Here is a 17,961-nt window from a genome sequence, read left to right as displayed (position 1 = left end):
CTTAACGTTCTGTAGAGTGGTGGGTCTGGGGCAAACACACACACACACACACACAGACACTTTTTTTTAAAGGGTGTGTCCTGTGGGCCTGGAGCAAACACAAACACAGACAAAACACAGACAGACAGACCGACAGGAGTGTCTGAGAGAACAGGCAGGTCATTGTGGGAGCGTTTGTTTTCCCTAACAGCGTGGGGTGAGGTGACGTGCGTGGGGCCAGGGCCTCAGCAGCGGCACTGTGTCTGACCTCTATGGTGTCTGACCTCTCTGGTCTCTGTTTATGGACAGAAGGACTGGGACACATCTGGAGGCAGTATGGATATATGGGCTGTGTGTGGTAGTGGGGTGAATGGGTGCTTGCGTAGCCAACTGCCATCCAACCAGCACACGGCCACAGGCTTTGTAACGAGAGAGAGCACACACTAGTAGGACCCCCTCCCAGTCCACCGTAACCAAATAACACAGACAAGCATGTGGACAGCACCAGACACCAACAGGACGAGGAAGAGGAGGCTGTGAAGAAAGAGGAGGTGGAGAATGATGCGGAAGGGAGGAGAAGGATGAGGAGGGAAGGAAGGATGAGTTGGTGGAGGTAGAGGAGGAGGAAGAAGAGGTGTCAGCCACAGGTTAAGACATGGGCTCTGTTTGGTCTGAAAAACAGTGAATGTAATAAAAAAACAGAGATAATCTCTGTGGAAATAGCCTCAGGTTCAGCCATTCTGTACAACAGCAGCACCATGAGAGAACATCCTGTGTCAGTCATGGAGGATCTCGTGTCATCAAGCCCCAAATCTGGGAAGCTGGCGAGGAGGAAAAGGAAAAGGATGATGATAAAGCTGATTGGGGAAACTGCTGTAGGGGATGGCCATTACTGCACAGCCAAACACACAGGTTTCTAGACTTGCGTCAGACACAGTGTATACTGTTAGACCTGGAAAGTGTGATGCTGATTCACTGGAGGGCGGTGCTGTTTTTTTTAGGAGCATGGCCTTACTTCTACTACAGCATATTGGATGACTGTCACTCATATTCCATTCACCCAGTTCAATGTAACAGCGACAGGTTTAGGCTACTGCATGATACTGAAATGTTCCCTGTACTCATCATGAGGTTGTTACAACCTAGACTATGAATGACAGTTGAAAATGTAGGTTCACAGGTCGAGAAACATTAGTAATAGTAATAAAGGTGACAGACACATTCAATACGGTTTTGCACACTCCTACACATTCAATACCTCTTTGCACACTCCTGCCTGCATCTAGCGAGAGTTTCTATTGGACGAATTCAGATATGTCTATCCTCATTTCGTTTAAGAAATGTTTTTTCAACAGAATTGGCAGAATGAATACACCACTGATCACAAACACACTTCACTTTCATAGCAGCCACATACAAACAGCATGATACCTTTGATCGTTGTATAATGACTTCTTGCATCTACACACTCTCCTCCACTCACCTTTCCCTTCGCTTGTGGACTTCAGTGCACAACACATCAGCTGCCTGTGATCAGGCAAAAACAAAAAAACTTAGCCAAACCTTCATATCATGACCGCTAACTGCTATCATTGTCAACATATTAACGCCATAGTCAACATAGCTACTGGAACTAACGCGTTAGTAAACCCGCTACAATCATGTAGTACAGTCAGCAGCAAGCAGTCACTGACCCCTGTGGTAATACATTAATAAAACCAAAAGCTTAACTTGACTAGGAAGAGTTCCATTGTTGGATAGCCATAGCCATCTAGCTAACATAGTATCCCTCTCTGTTTCAGTAGGCTAAACTAGCTACCTGCATTCGCTAGCTAAGTAAGTTTAAAAAAATACAACGAAACCTCTCTCTCCTCTCCTCCATTTTTGAAGAAATTCATTTGTTCAAAACTGTTCAACTATCATCTTTCGCTCTTTGAGTCGACTACTCACCACATTTTATGCACTGCAGTGCTAACTAGCTGTAGGGTGGACAACAAGAGCTCTGGTTGGAGGACGTCCTCTGGAAGTTGTCGTAATTACTGTGTAAGTCTATAGATGGGTGTGAGAACCAAAAGCCTCCTAGGTTGTATATTGAAGTCAATGTACGCAGAGGACGGCAGAAGCTATTATTTGGTGTCATGTGAATATATTTAAAATAGTTTTATTTAAAATGGATAAAAATACAATTGTGAAACATTAATGATAAGAAGTTCACTGAGGAGGATGGTCCTCCCCTTCCTCCTCGGAGGAGGAGCCTCCACTGAGCTACTAAATGCAATGTAAATTATATTGGTATATGTACCTATCTATCCAGTGCAGTTGGGGCAGCGGTCAGTTGTGAGTGAATGTATCAATATCCTCTATGTTAGTGTATGCAGTATGATGGACCAACTGGTTTAAATGTGTCTGATGTGAGAATGTATGTGATACTTTTAATGTTTCTTTATTTCCATCTTTTATTTAACCTTTATTTAACTAGGCAAGTCAGCTAAAAACACATTCTTATTTACAATGAAGGCCTCCCATGGGGACGGGGATATAAAATAAAAAAAGAGGTAAAATAGGACAAAAACACACATCACGACAAGAGAGACAACACTACATAAAGAGAGACCTAAGACAACAACACAGCATGGCAGCAACACATGACAACACAGCATGGTAGTAACACCACATGACAACAACATGGTAGCAACACCACATGACAACATGGTAGCAACACAACAACACAGCATGGTAGTAACACCACATGACAACATGGTAGCAACACAACATGACAACACAGCATGGTAGTAACACCACATGACAACATGGTAGCAATACAACATGACAACACAGCATGGTAGTAACACCACATGACAACATGGTAGCAACACAACATGACAACACAGCATGGTAGTAACACCACATGACAACAACATGGTAGCAACACAACATGACAACACAGCATGGTAGCAACACAACATGACAACACAGCATGGTAGTAACACCACATGACAACACAGCATGGTAGTAACACCACATGACAACAACATGGTAGCAACACCACATGACAACATGGTAGCAACACAACATGACAACACAGCATGGTAGTAACACCACATGACAACATGGTAGCAACACAACATGACAACATGGTAGTAACACCACATGACAACATGGTAGCAACACAACATCACAGCATGGTAGTAACACCACATGACAACATGGTAGCAACACAACATGACAACACAGCATGGTAGTAACACCACATGACAACATGGTAGTAACACCACATGACAACATGGTAGTAACACCACATGACAACATGGTAGCAACACAACATGACAATACAGCATGGTAGTAACACCACATGACAACAACATGGTAGCCACACAACATGACAATACAGCATGGTAGTAACACCACATGACAACAACATGGTAGCAACACAACATGGCAGCAGATGTGAGGTGATGCCAAAGACAATAACGTTTTTTATTTATTTAATTATTTCCAAAATGTCCCCTAATCCCAACGCAGTGAACTGTTTTACCAGGGCCCTATAGGATTCTGGTTAAAAGTAGGAAACTGTAGGTAATTGGGTGCCATTTGGGGTCATACAATAACTCCATGCAGGCTGCAGTTAGAGTATCATAACTGAAACTCAGTATTATTTAAACCCATACCTCTGTGGATAGTACTAGGATTACCTGAAAAGGCTAAATCATAATAGATTGTGGGTGTAAGATATAACTTAAACCCAGGAATAGGCTATTTAGATTTCAAGTTTTGTGTAGGTACTATGTACTTTGTTAGGAATCATTGGATAGATGTCTTTTGTACACACAGTGATTCCTTACTTGACTTTTTAGGACCACATGGTAACGTGGCTGAAACCTGAAATAGAATGCAGATCAGATACGGTGGTATTTCCTGTTGCCAATACCATTGAATCAAGTACAATGGTGGAGTGCAGAGAGAGGAACAGAATAGTGGTTGTTAAACCCAACACAAAAGTTCACATAAGGTCAGGCTATTAGACCTCCGTAGATTCACTTTGCCAATCAGAGTGAACGTGGAGAGAGTCCACTATAAACATAATGTAGAGCATTGTGTATTCAAGGACTGACATTTTGTCAACAGCAATGTGCAAGACAAATGACTCTCCACATGGTAGCTTGTTATCAATGCATCTGATGGGGCTTAGGAAAAACACCATAAGGATTTAATTCATGGTTGTGAGCTGGTAGAGCCTTTACATGTAGAAAAATACCAGATGAATCAACCATACAAACGTCAACCTCCACAGGGGTATACCACAAATCAGGATCAATGAGTTAGCCAGCTAACATGCCTAAATATTCTGAAATATCATTCTTTTTCTGCATGAAATGGACATGGTCTAATTGACTCAACAAACCCACAAATCATTTGAATACAAAACAAATCACATTTTGACTAACTTCCGTATCTGTGTCCCAGCAGTATGTATTTCCCCCTGTCACTCACACATTCTACTATTATTACATCGTAACAACACTACATAAAGTATAGCTAATGTAACATTTTAAACTGCTAATCATTTTATTTGACTTTTTGTGTGTGTAATGTTTACTGTTACTGTCTGATTGTTGTTGTTTTTTCACTGTTGGTTTTTGTCATTGTATTTTAGTTTTTTCACTTGTTTTGGCCATGTAAACATGTTTCCCAAGCCAATAAAGCTCCTATAATGTTTTATTGAACAGACACAGAGAGAGAGAGATATAGACAGAGAGAGAGATGGCGAGAGAGAGAGTAAGAAATACAGTGAGAGAGTAAATGAGAGCAAGAGACAGAGAGAATGAGAGAGAGAGAAATAGAGTGAGAGAGAGTAAATGAGAGCAAGAGACAGAGAGAAGAGAGAGAGAAATAGAGTGAGAGAGAGTAAATGAGAGCAAGAGACAGAGAGGAGACAGAGAGAGAAATAGAGTGAGAGAGAGTAAATGAGAGCAAGAGACAGAGAGAAGGAGAGAGAGAGAGAAATAGAGTGAGAGAGAGTAAATGAGAGCAAGAGACAGAGAGAAGAAGAGAGAGAAATAGAGTGAGAGAGTAAATGAGAGCAAGAGACAGAGAGAAGGAGAGAGAGAGAGAAGGAGACAGAGAGAGAAATAGAGTGAGAGAGAGTAAATGAGAGCAAGAGACAGAGAGAAGGAGACAGAGAGAGAAGGAGACAGAGAGAAGGAGACAGAGAGAAGGAGACAGAGAGAGAAATAGAGTGAGAGAGAGTAAATGAGAGCAAGAGACAGAGAGAAGGAGAGAGAGGGATAGAAAGCGAGCGAGGGAGTGAAAAAGAGGACAGGCTGTACGTACAAGGACACACATGGATGTTATTTCCCCACTTACAAACAGTACAAATACTTACAATCAGTGCAAAGAAAGGCCACATGAAGATAAGGGTTCTCATTTAGCTACAGTGCAGCATGGTTTTAGTCACTCAGTAGTCACTAGGCTAATAGCCTCCCAAATTCAAATCCTTGTAGATACCTTTAGCATGGACCACCTCAAATAAAACATACATGTGGATTCAAAGTACTCCTCTAGTTCATCTATGCAGAGAATAATGTTGATTCTTAATAAGTTACCACCAGGCACTTAGGAGTGGGGAACGCCACACATTCACATTCCAAGGCCATAATAAAATAAAACAATGTTTTGTTTAGGGGAAAAAAGGTTGTGTTTATGATCCCAACATGATGATTCCTCTCGTCAGTGAGTAGTGGTGACCTGGTTAGATCTGGGAACGTCTCGTGTCTCGAGTCATCAGGTACAAGCAGTCCTACTTAGAGGAGGATAAATAAAGCAGCAATCGTCTCAGCACTTTGTGTCTGTGTGTGTGTGTGTGTGTGTGTGTGTGTGTGTGTGTGTGTGTGTGTGTGTGTGTGTGTGTGTGTGTGTGTGTGTGTGTGTGTGTGTGTGTGTGTGTGTGTGTGTGTGTGTGTGTGTGTGTGTGTGTGTGTGTGTGTGTGTGTGTGTGTGTGTGTGTGTGTGGCCAGACAGGAATGGGAGTGCAGGGAGTGGGGGGGCATCTTGTTGCCACCTAGGAGCCTGGCGTTGGCACCGCGGGATGCTGGCTTTACATAATGCCAGTTGACATGACTGATGCGGAGGCCAGTAAAAACACTGCCCCACACCAAGCCAACAAACAAACAGGGCAGACGAAGTTACCACAGCTTTACACAATATCTGTGTGATAAACAAAAGATCTGCTCACACCGTATGGGATGCTTACTTAGCACATCATTGTTGTACTGTAGACTTAAGCTGGATGTTTGTTGCTTACTCGGGGCGCACAACAGTAACCGGCGCTCGTTTAATGTGAGATGGTTAGAGGCTCAAGCTGAGGGCTACCGATCCTGTCTTTTCAAACATGTTTGATTTTATCGGCACAACATTCGCTATGTTCTTGTAGTGTGAGATGTGCAAAGACACATTTGAAAACGGTGATCTGCAATAGCCAATGAGAGCTCGCCAGAGAAGTAGCCATTGAGATGATGCCGTTGTTTGGCATCAACCAGGATGTGTAGACTCTGGAGCAGGAGATGATGCCGTTGTTTGGCATCAACCAGGATGTGTAGACTCTGGAGCAGGAGATGATGCCGTTGTTTGTCATCACCCAGGATGTGTAGACTCTGGAGCAGGAGATGATGCCGTTGTTTGTCATCACCCAGGATGTGTAGACTCTGGAGCAGGAGATGATGCCGTTGTTTGGCATCAACCAGGATGTGTAGACTCTGGAGCAGGAGATGATGCCGTTGTTTGGCATCACCCAGGATGTGTAGACTCTGGAGCAGGAGATGATGCCGTTGTTTGTCATCACCCAGGATGTGTAGACTCTGGAGCAGGAGATGATGCCGTTGTTTGTCATCACCCAGGATGTGTAGACTCTGGAGCAGGAGATGATGCCGTTATTTGGCATCACCCAGGATGTGTAGACTCTGGAGCAGGAGATGATGCCGTTGTTTGGCATCACCCAGGATGTGTAGACTCTGGAGCAGGAGCCATGACTTCTACTAGTATGCGTTTGTACTCGCCTGAAGTTCGCAAGCAATGTTATTCGATTCAAAATGTGGCTAGATATTTCAACTCTGTATGGCATGCCTGAATTTCTGATTGAACACGTCTATGAGCCTGCTTTGGGCCATAGCTCTTTCTAGCTATGTAAAATCTAATCACATCATTGCTTTCGCGTGACAGCGTGGTATGGAGAATCCTCACGACCAAGTGAAAATCGTTTAGTGTGGCACCACTACGTTGGCAAGACAAAACAACTACAGGAAAGATGGTCATTTAATGTGAGAGACTCAGCGATGTTAGGATTTTGAAAGTTGTGTTGTGTCCACCCAGCATTAGTTGTCTAGCTGTTATGTTATATTACATTTACATTTACATTTAAGTCATTTAGCAGACGCTCTTATCCAGAGCGACTTACAAATTGGTGCATTCACCTTATAACATCCAGTGGAACAGTCACTTTACAATAGTGCATCTAAATCTTAAGGGGGGGGGGGGGGGTGAGAGGGATTACTTATCCTATCCTAGGTATTCCTTAAAGACGTGGGGTTTCAGGTGTCTCCGGAAGGTGGTGATTGACTCCGCTGTCCTGGCGTCGTGAGGGAGTTTGTTCCACCATTGGGGGGCCAGAGCAGCGAACAGTTTTGACTGGGCTGAGCGGGAGCTGTACTTCTGAGGTGTCTGCTATGGTGATAACATAGAGGTTCAGTCTACTACTTAATGTTTGTGTATAATGCTGTCATGTCCTTAGAAGAGCCGTAGTCATTGGTCAAGGTCAACTTTAAACTTGAATGTTCAGTCATCCTCAGTGGAAAGAAAACGTTGACACTTTGATATAGGAGGACAGAATGTTAAATGTGAGGAGAGTTGACAAACATTTAGCATTACCATCAATCACTTCTACGAGGCACACACACACACACACACGACTCTGGTACTTAGCTCACAACCTCCTACCACAGTGTGAGTAAAGAACTTGCAGCACACCGCAGCCAAGCACCACCTTAGTGCAAACTCCTAACGAGGGGCTGACCAGCAGTCACATAACATAGAAATGATATTAAGAAGAAATAGGACATTGACGAATTAGGGGGAAAGAAGGACATAATGACTTTAAATGGCTGTTAAGATTTTGAGATTGTCACAGAGAGAGATATTGTACGTAAATGAGCCTTCATCTTCCACTTTGATGACTTAAGAGAGAGGTTTTGACCTCAGATTCCTTCATCTGCCTGTGTGTGCAATGCAAGGACACAAAATGGCAGATCATCTCTATGGCTAACTGGCATTCAATCCATCAATCATTCAATCAAATTGATGTGCGGCAAAAAGTCATTTTTTTACATCAGCAGTCACAAAAGGACTTTACAGTAACTCGGCCAAGACCCCATCGCAAAAGAGTACATTGCTGAACACCACACAGGTGACAGGAAGGGAGCAATGACAACCAATCAAGCATCAGCAACAACATTATCACTGTTCAAAATCTACATTCCACAAATATTACATAGATTAATATTAAGCTATCAAGCTAGTGATAGCATCACATGACTTAGATGATTAAGAGCTGGTCCTACAATCATGTAAAACAAAATCTGTTTATTATTTCCATTAAATATAATAATACAATTGGAGTTCGATTAGAGAGGTCAAAACATTGACCCATTGTTTTAATTTACAACTCACTTTCTTATTCGAGTACATTACCATTTACCAAGAGTTTTCATCTATATTTTTTGTAGCTGTCTATTTACCACCCTAAACCGATGACCACACTCAACGAGGGGAAGGTAGGCTGTCAAGGTAAATAACAATTTGTTAACTGACTTGCCTAGTTAAATGAAGGTTAAATAAAATTAAAATAAAATATGTATTGAGCCATAAGCAAACAAGAAAATGCACATCCAGAGGCAGCGTTTCTCATGGCCGGTGATTTTAATGCAAGGAAAATCAAATCAGTTTTACCTCATTTTTACCAGCATGTCACCTGTGCAACTAGGAGGCAACAAAACTCTAGATCACTTTTACTCCACACACAGAAATGCATACAAGTCACCGGCTTCATTTACAAGTGCATCTATGATGTCGTTCCTACAGTGACCGTACATACCCCAACCAGAAGCCATGGACTACAGACAGCATCCACAATGAACGAAATGCTAGAGATAATGCTTTCAAGAAGCGAGACACTAATCCCACTGTGGCCTCCAACGAAACTGGAACAGATGTGACAGGGCTTGCAAACTATCACAGATTACAAAGGTAAACCCAGCGGCGAGCTACCCAGCGATGCAAACCTACCAGACAAGCTAAATGCCATCTATGCTAGCTTCAAGGCAAGCAACACTGAACCATGCATGAGAGCACCAGCTGTTCCGGACAACTGTGTGATCTCGCTCTCCGTAGCTGATGAAGTAAGACCTTTAAATAGGTTAACATTCGCAAAGCCGTGAGCCCAGATGGAATACCAGGATGTGTACTCAGAATATGCGCTGATGACGATGAGGCAGCCTATAGGGAGAAGGTCAAGAGACCTGTCAGTGTGGTGAGAGGACAACAACCTGTCACTTAACCTCAAGAAGACAAAGGAGCTGATCGTGAACCTAAGGTGGGGCTGTAGTGGAGTGGGGTCGAGAGCTTCAAGTTCTTCACTAACATTTTCAACATATCCCTGACCAAATGTGATGTTTTTTTATTTTTTTATACGTTTGCAAAAAATGTCAAAAAAATTCCTTTGTCGTTATGGGGTATTGTGTGAAGATGAGGGGATTTAAAAAAATATATACACTTTAGAATAAGGCTGTAACATAACAAAATGTGGAAAAGGTCAAGGGGTCTGAATACTTTCCGAAGGCACTGTTGATTTATCAATAATGACTACTGATACATGCAGTATTGATAAACATGAATATGTTTACAATCTTGCAGACGATCTCCTGATATACAGTTGAAGTCGGAAGTATACATACACTTAGGATGGAGTCATTAAAACACGTTTTTCAAACACTCCACAAATTAACAAACTATCACTTTGGCAAGTCGGTTAAGATATCTACTTTGTACATGACACAAGTAATTGTTCCAACAATTGTTTACTGACAGATTATTTCACTTATAATTCACTGTATCACAATTCCAGTGGGTCAGAAGTTTACATACACTAAGTTGACTGTGCCTTTAATTAAGCAGCTTGGAAAATTCCAGAAAATTATGTCATGGCTTTAGAAGCTTCTGATAGGCTAATTGACATAATTTGAGTCAATTGAGGGTGAACCTGTGGATGAATTTCAAGGCCTAGCTTCAAACTCAGTGCCTCTTTGCTTGACATCATGGGAAAATCAAAAGAAATCAGCCAAGACCTGATCATTTTTTTTGTAGACCTCCACAAGTATGTTTCATCTTTGGGAGCAATTTCCAAACGGTACCACGTTCACCTGTACAAACAATAGTACGCAAGTATTTATACCATGGGACCATGCAGCCGTCATACCGCTCAGGAAGGAGACGCATTCTGTCTCCTGGAGATGAAAAAAATGCAAATCAATCCCAGAACAACAGCAAAGGACCTTGTGAAGATCCTGGAGGAAACAGGTACAAAAGTATCTATATCTACAGTAAAACAAGTCCTATATCGACATAACCTGAATGGCCTCTGAGCAAGGAAGAAGCCACTGCTCCAAAACCACCATAAAAGCCAGACTACGGCTTGCAACTGCACATGGGGACAAAGCTCATTCTTTTTGGAGAAATATCCTCTGGTCTGATGAAACAAAAATATAACTATTTGGCCATAATGACCATCGTTATGTTTGGAGGAAAAAGGGAGAGGCTTGCAAGCCGAAGAACAACATCCCAACTGTGAAGCACGGGGGTGGCAGCATCATGTTGCGGGGGTGCTTTGCTGCAGGAGGGACTGGTGCACTTCACAAAATAGATGGCATCATCAAATTAGGTGGATATATTGAAGCAATATCTCAAGACATGAGTGAGAAAGTTAGGTCGCAAACAGGGTCTTCCGAATGGACAATGACAAGCAAGGAGGCCTACAAACCTGACTCAATTACAAAATTCACCAAACTTATTGTGGGAAGCTTGTGGAAGGCTACCTGAAACATTTGACCCAAGTTAATCAATTTAAAGGCAATGCTACCAAATACTAATTGAGTGTATGTAAACTTCTGACCCATTGGGAATGTGATGAAATAAATAAAAGCTGAAATAATTCACTCTCCTATTATTTGGACATTTCACATTCTTAAAATAAAGTGGTGATCCTAACTGACCTAAAACAAGGAATTTTTACCAGGATTAAATGTTATGAATTGTGAAAAACTGAGTTTAAATGTATTTGGCTAAGATGTACGTAAACTTCCGACTTCAACTGTACCTGACCAATATTGAAAACTCAATTCCCCAGCCTGCTGAAAATATTTTCAGAATACTCAAAAATCTCAAGATATAAACTTATTGTGGGGAAAAAACTAAATAATCGCAATAGGAAAAATAATAACTCATGTTCAACAGCAATCTTTTAAGTGGACAATAAACAAAATATGAAATACCAAACAACAAATATATAAAGATAACTTTAGCCCATTACTCAACAATATGAAAGCAGACCTAATTAAATGGAACTATCTTCCCATAAATCTAACAGGTAGAATACACCTCTTCAGAATGGCATGGTTCCTAAAGTTTTTAGACTTTTTCTCAGTAATGTCCATTACCCCACTGAAGACATTCTTTAAAACAGTATAATCTGTCATAACCGACTTCATAAGGGCAATTAAACTCATGGAATAAATAGGAAAGTTTTACATCTTCCTAAGTCTGAGGAGGGTTTTAACCTTCCAGACTTGGATTTGTATCAACTCGACACCCAAAGCTTTTACTTGAGACAGATAGTTAAATGTACTAAAGAGGAACCACAGGTACATATTGAAGATGCACATGCTCATCTCCAGTATCTTTTTACGTGTCTATTTTCAAAGGATAAAGCTAAGAACAACTTCAACAACAACTTCATAGTTAAAAATAATATAACATGGAAAAAAATTGAAAAAAATGAAACGTATTCTACAAAAAACTATATCACTCCCTAAAATACCTATGGAACAATCTCCTTGGATAGTAAGTAACCTGGTACGAGCATTAGCTTGTACGAGTCAGAACTGCTCATAGGGCAGGAGCCCCATCTCCTGTTTCTGTAGCGTGAGGCTGCTTGCTGTACACACCCTGGACAGGACGCTAGTCTATCGCAGGGCCTTACCCCAAATCTATCTCCTTAATACGGAGTGCCAAGCGGAGACGCATCAATCCTTGGATAACTTTTCACAATTTACAGATAAATTGGTCCACATGGAAAACTAAAGGCATTGAAAACGCAAATTACTTGGTAACAGGAAATACATTTATTTCCATGAAGGTTCAAGGGTCAGGCCTACCTTAGTGATGAGGGTGCGGTACTCCTCCACTTGGTGGTCGTTGTTATGGCAACCAGCCAGGAGCTGCCACACCTCTCCTCTGAGGGCCTCTGGGACCCCGCTACGCACCAAAGCCGGGAGCTGCTTGGGACGGACAGACAGGTTCAGCTGCCTGGGGACAGAGGGAGGGAAGCCATGATGTAACCAACCATTATGTAAACACTAATGCTATCAAATCAAACTTCATTGGTGGCGTACACAGATGACAAGGAGTGTAAACAGCACTGCGTTTACCAAACACTACATCCCTGATGATAACTGAATAATGATGGTATGATTTAATCTGATTTAATGTAATCAATGGAAGGTGAAAGATATCCAGCCATGTCAGAAACAAGTCATATATCACCGTTCCAGGTCAGCAGGCCATTAATTCCATCTTATCAGCTCTGATTTACACTGGGAGGAGGGACCACTGACTAGAGGGCTGTCATGGGAAAACAATGGCGGCCTTCCAGGAGGCACTATATGCTGTCGCACTGCAAAGCTCAGGTGATACATCTGCAGTATTTCTCAAACGACAGACGATATATATGCAGTATATCTCATTAGTCTCATACGACAGACGATATATCTGCAGTATATCCCATTATTCTCAAACGACAGACGATATATATGCAGTATATCCCATTGGTCTCATACGACAGACTACGCCGTACATACAGACCCAGGTTCTCAGTGAATGTCTATGTCTCGGTTATGTACTAAATCCAGCTGGGCTGATCAGGAGGAAGGGGATCATGAGAATGTAGTTGGCGTATCTAAAGGGGCAGAGGAGAGGAACAGGAGGATGGAGTCTTATCTAACAGGTGTGATGTGGGGCCTGGAGATCAAGGGAGGAGGGAGAGAGAAGGGGTAGAAGAGAGAGAAAGAGAGAGCGAGAGAGGAGAGCGAGCAAGAGAGAGAAGGAGAGAGAGCAAGAGAGAGAAGAAGAGAGAAAGGGTTATCTCTGATCAGAACAGACAGAGAGAGAGTCTCCCCTCAGTTCTTCCCAGAACCCTGGGCAGCTGGCGGGGGAGGAAGGTACTAGTCACAATGCCAAGAAGCACATATGATCAGGTTCCACACCACACCACATGCCCCTGGGAGAGCTAAGAACATTCCAGATGAAAAGTGGGGGAAAAGTTAACGATTCATGTATTTATTTATCCCGAGTTACTTGGTTGGTTACGCAATGCAACGTGGCATTTCTTTTCTGCTCAGATAAAACAGTTGAAACAAGAAAGGGCGTACTTTCAGTGTGATGTAAAGTGAAACCAGCCCTGGTGCTCAGCGGGTTGGCAATACAAAATGGCTCCCACTGACAACGAGAGCCCTGCATCGAGTCACATCACAGTCCCATTTGAACTACGCTATTTATTTACCATTCTTTGCAAGTTTGAAGGAAAGCAAATTTCCTAAACATAGTTGTTTTATTTCAGTCAGCACAGCAATTCTACACGTTAATAGCAAAGCCTAAAAACAGTGTTAAAGTATTTGGGAGGCAAAAAAAGCACCTTTTATGCACCTAGTGGCTGTATGTGCTCCCTCCCTCTTCCCTCCCTCTTCCCTCCCTCTTCCCTCCCATCCCCTCCCTCTTCCCTCCCATCCCCTCCCTCTTCCCTCCCATCCCCTCCCTCTTCCCTCCCATCCCCTCCCTCTTCCCTCCCATCCCCTCCCTCTCTGAAGTCTGGGTTGAAGGAAAGTGAATCGTTATAGTTTTGTCCAAAATAGTGTAAATGAATAATACGAATCGTTCAAAAAAGTAATCAACTTTGTATGGCCTTATTCGCAAGTGTCGGTGGAACGTTTTTGGGAACATAACGAAAACATGAAAACATGATAGATAAAACAGTTAACTAGCGGGTACGATATATTTTTTTAATTGGCTACCTGTTAATCTGTTCTCTACATATTTTACAGGCTAGACCAACCTGCTGCTGCAGTGAATGAACGGTCTCTCTCCTTGAGCAATGGCCCAAGGAGAGACGCACAAACACAGATGTGCTAAAGTATTATGCCGATCCTGGCTGATATGTTGATTTGTATTTGATTGATAACATAAAACTGTGCCTAAATATATTACATTAATATAAATTATTAAAATAATTCCATTGCTTTTTCCAAAACCTTTTTTTTTTTTACAGGCCCAGAAAAATACCACTTTAAAATTCCATGACTTTTCCAGGATTTTCATGATGAACGAACCCTGTATGAAGGATAAGCGTATATTTTACAAGCAGTAACTAGTGTTAGTTTTTTTTTTATATCATAGATAAATGTGCATTTCCCACTAAAATGTTGAGTCAAAGAACCTGCATGAAGAAGAATCTGGTACATTATTGAAAGACTCATGTTGTGTGATTTAGGTCATAACTCTGCTAGAGGGCCACTGACACTGTGCTGCTCAGCAGTACGTTCCTTCATCTCTCTCTGACATGCCTCCCACTATCTATTTAAAAATATATACATTTCACCTTTATTTAACCAGGTAGGCCAGTTGAGAACACGTTCCCATTTACAACTATGACCAAGATAAAGCAAACAACAACATATAGTTACACATGGAGTAAACAAACGTACAGTCAATAAGACAATAGGGGGGAAAATGTTTATACAGTGTGTAACAAATGAGGTAAGATTAGGGAAGTAAAGCAATAAATAGGCCGTAGTGGCAAAGTAATTACAATTTAGCAATTAAACACTGGAGTGATAGATGTGCAGAAGATGAATGTGCAAGTAGTGATACTGGGGTGCAAAGTAGCAAATAACAATATGGGGATGCGGTAGTTGGATGGGCTATTTACAGATGGGCTATTTACAGATGGGCTATGTACAGATGCAGTGATCTGTGAGCTGCTCTGACAGCTGATTCTTAAAGTTAGTGAGGGAGATATGAGTCTCCAGCTTCAGTGAATTTTTTTCAATTCGTTCCAGTCATTGGCAGCAGAGAACTGGAAGGAAAGGCAGCCAATTGAGGAATAGGCTTTGGGGGTGACCAGTGAAATATACCTGCTGGAGCGTGTGTTACGGGTGGGTGTTGCTATGACCAGTGAGCTGAGACAAGACGGAGCTTTACCTAGCAAAGATTTACAGATGACCTGGAGCCAGTGGGTTTGGTGACGAATATGAAGCGAGGGCCAGCCAACGAGAACATACAGGTTGCAATGGTGGGTGGTATATGGGGCATTGGTGACAAAACGGATGGCACTGTGATAGACTGCATCCAACTTGCTGAGTAGAGTGTTGGATGCTATTTTGTAAATGACATCGCCAAAGTCAAGGATCGGCAGGATAGTCAGTTTTACGAGGATATGCTTGGCAACATGAGTGAAGGATGCTTTGTTGCGAAATAGGAAGCCGATTCTAGATTTGATTTTGGATTGGAGATGCTTAATGTGATTCTGGAAGGAGAGTCCACAGTCGAACCAGACACCTAGGTATTTGAAATTGTCCACATATTCTAAGTCAGGTGCGGGAAGCGATCAGTTGAAGAGCATGCATTTAGTTTTACTTGCATATAAGAGCAGTTGGAGGCCACGGAAGGAGAGTTGTATGGCATTGAAGCTCGTCTGGAGGTTTTTTTTTTTTTTTTTTTTTTTTTACCTTTATTTAACCAGGCAAGTCAGTTAAGAACATATTCTTATTTTCAATGATGGCCTGGGAACAGTGGGTTAACTGCCTGTTCAGGGGCAGAACGACAGATTTGTACCTTGTCAGCTCGGGGGTTTGAACTCGCAACCTTCCGGTTACTAGTCCAACGCTCTAACCACTAGGCTACGCTAGTTAACATAGTGTCCAAAGAAGGGCCAGAAGTATACAGAATGGTGTCGTCTGTGTAGAGGTGGATCAGAGAATCAACAGCAGCAAGAGCTGCGAGAGCATTGATGTATACAGAGAAAAGAGTTGGCCCGAGAATTGAACCCTGTGGCACCCCCAATAGAGACTTCCAGAGGTCCGGACAACAGGCCTTCCAATTTGACACACTGAACTCTGTCAGAGAAGTAATTGGTGAACCCGGCAAGGCAGTCGTTTGAGAAACCACGGCTGTTGAGTCTGCCGATAAGAGTGTGGTAATTGACAGAGTCGAAAGCCTTGGCCAGGTCGATGTTTGTTAACTTGGCATTCAAAGACTTTAGAAAGGCAGGGTAGCATAGATATAGGTCTGTAGCAGTTTGGTTCTAGAGTGTCTCCCCCTTTGAAGAGGGGGATGACCGCGGCAGCTTTCCAATCTATGGGGATCTCAGACAACACGAAAGGGAGGCTGAACAGGTTAGTAATAGGGGTTGCAACAAATACGGCGGATCATTTTAGAAAGAGAAGGTCCAGGTTGTCAAGCCCAGCTGATTTGTAGGGGTCCAGATTTTGCAGCTCTTTCAGGACATCAGCTATCTGGATTTGGGTGAAGGCGAAATGGGGGAGGTTTGGGCAAGTTGCTGTGGGAGGTGCAGGGCTGTTGACCGGGGTAGGGGTAGCCAGGTGGAAAGCATGGCCAGCTGTAGAAAAATACTTCTCAATTATAGTGGATTTATCGGTGGTGACAGTGTTTCCTAGCCTCAGTGTAGTGGGCAGCTGGGAGGAGGTGCTCTTTTTCCCCATGGACTTTACAGTGTTCCAGAACTTTTTTGAGTTAGTACTACAGGATGCACATTTCTGTTTGAAAAAGCTAGCTTTAGCTTTCCTAACTGCCTGTGTATATTGGTTCCTAACTTCCCTGAAAAGTTGTATATCGCGGGGGCTGTTCGATAATAATGCAGTACGCCACAGGATGTTTTGTGCTGGTCAAGGGCAGTCAGGTCTGGAGTGAACCAAGGACTATATCTGTTCCTGGTTCTACATGTTTTGAATGGGGCATGCTTATTTAAAATGGTGAGGACGGAACTTTTAAAGAATAACCAGGCATCCTCTGCTGACGGAGTGAGGTCAATATCCTTCCAGGATACCCGGACCAGGTGAGGTCACCGCATGTGTGGGAGGTGAAACAAAAAGGGCTAGCTAAGTCATATTGAGCAGGGCTGGAGGCTCTACAGTGAAATAAGACAGTAATCACTAACCAAAACAGCAATGGACAAGACACATTGACAGTAGGGAGAGGCATGCGTAGCCGAGTGATCATAGGGACCAGTGGGAGGCTAGGCGAGCTGGAGACATGGTGATTCAGACAGCTAGCGGGCCGGGGCTAGCAGAAGGGCCTTAGGGGGGTACGGCGCGATGGAAGAAAGTTTGTTGTAGCGCCGTCGGACAGTTACATCGGCAGACCAGTCATGTTGGATTGGCAGGGCTCCGTGTAGGCAGTAAAAGGGTCCAGGCAAATTGGCAAAATAGGTATTGTAGCCCAATAAATTGGCTGATGGTCCTCTTCAGCGAGCAGTCCGATATGTTCTAGACAGCTAGCGGACCGCGGCTAGCAGGCTAGTGGATAGGCCTTCAGGGGACGTCGCGACGGAGTAGCCTGTTGACACCCCTCGGGCGGATTACGTCGGTAGAC

General features: G+C 42.8%; 1 protein-coding gene across 1 annotated transcript in view; it reads right to left on the bottom strand.

Moving 5' to 3' along the window:
- LOC123999278 (rab GTPase-activating protein 1-like) overlaps positions 1–17,961 on the bottom strand; it is a 168,881-nt gene that overhangs the window by 77,615 nt on the left and 73,305 nt on the right. Inside the window, 1 exon segment of the mRNA XM_046304873.1 lies at positions 12,456–12,606. Coding sequence (XP_046160829.1) covers positions 12,456–12,606 — 151 coding nt within the window.

Source organism: Oncorhynchus gorbuscha, linkage group LG16 (genome assembly GCF_021184085.1).
Source record: "Oncorhynchus gorbuscha isolate QuinsamMale2020 ecotype Even-year linkage group LG16, OgorEven_v1.0, whole genome shotgun sequence".
Classification (NCBI taxonomy): Eukaryota; Metazoa; Chordata; class Actinopteri; order Salmoniformes; family Salmonidae; genus Oncorhynchus; species Oncorhynchus gorbuscha.
The sequence above is the reverse complement of the archived record's forward strand: the minus strand, read 5'-3'. Positions and strand labels throughout refer to the sequence as shown.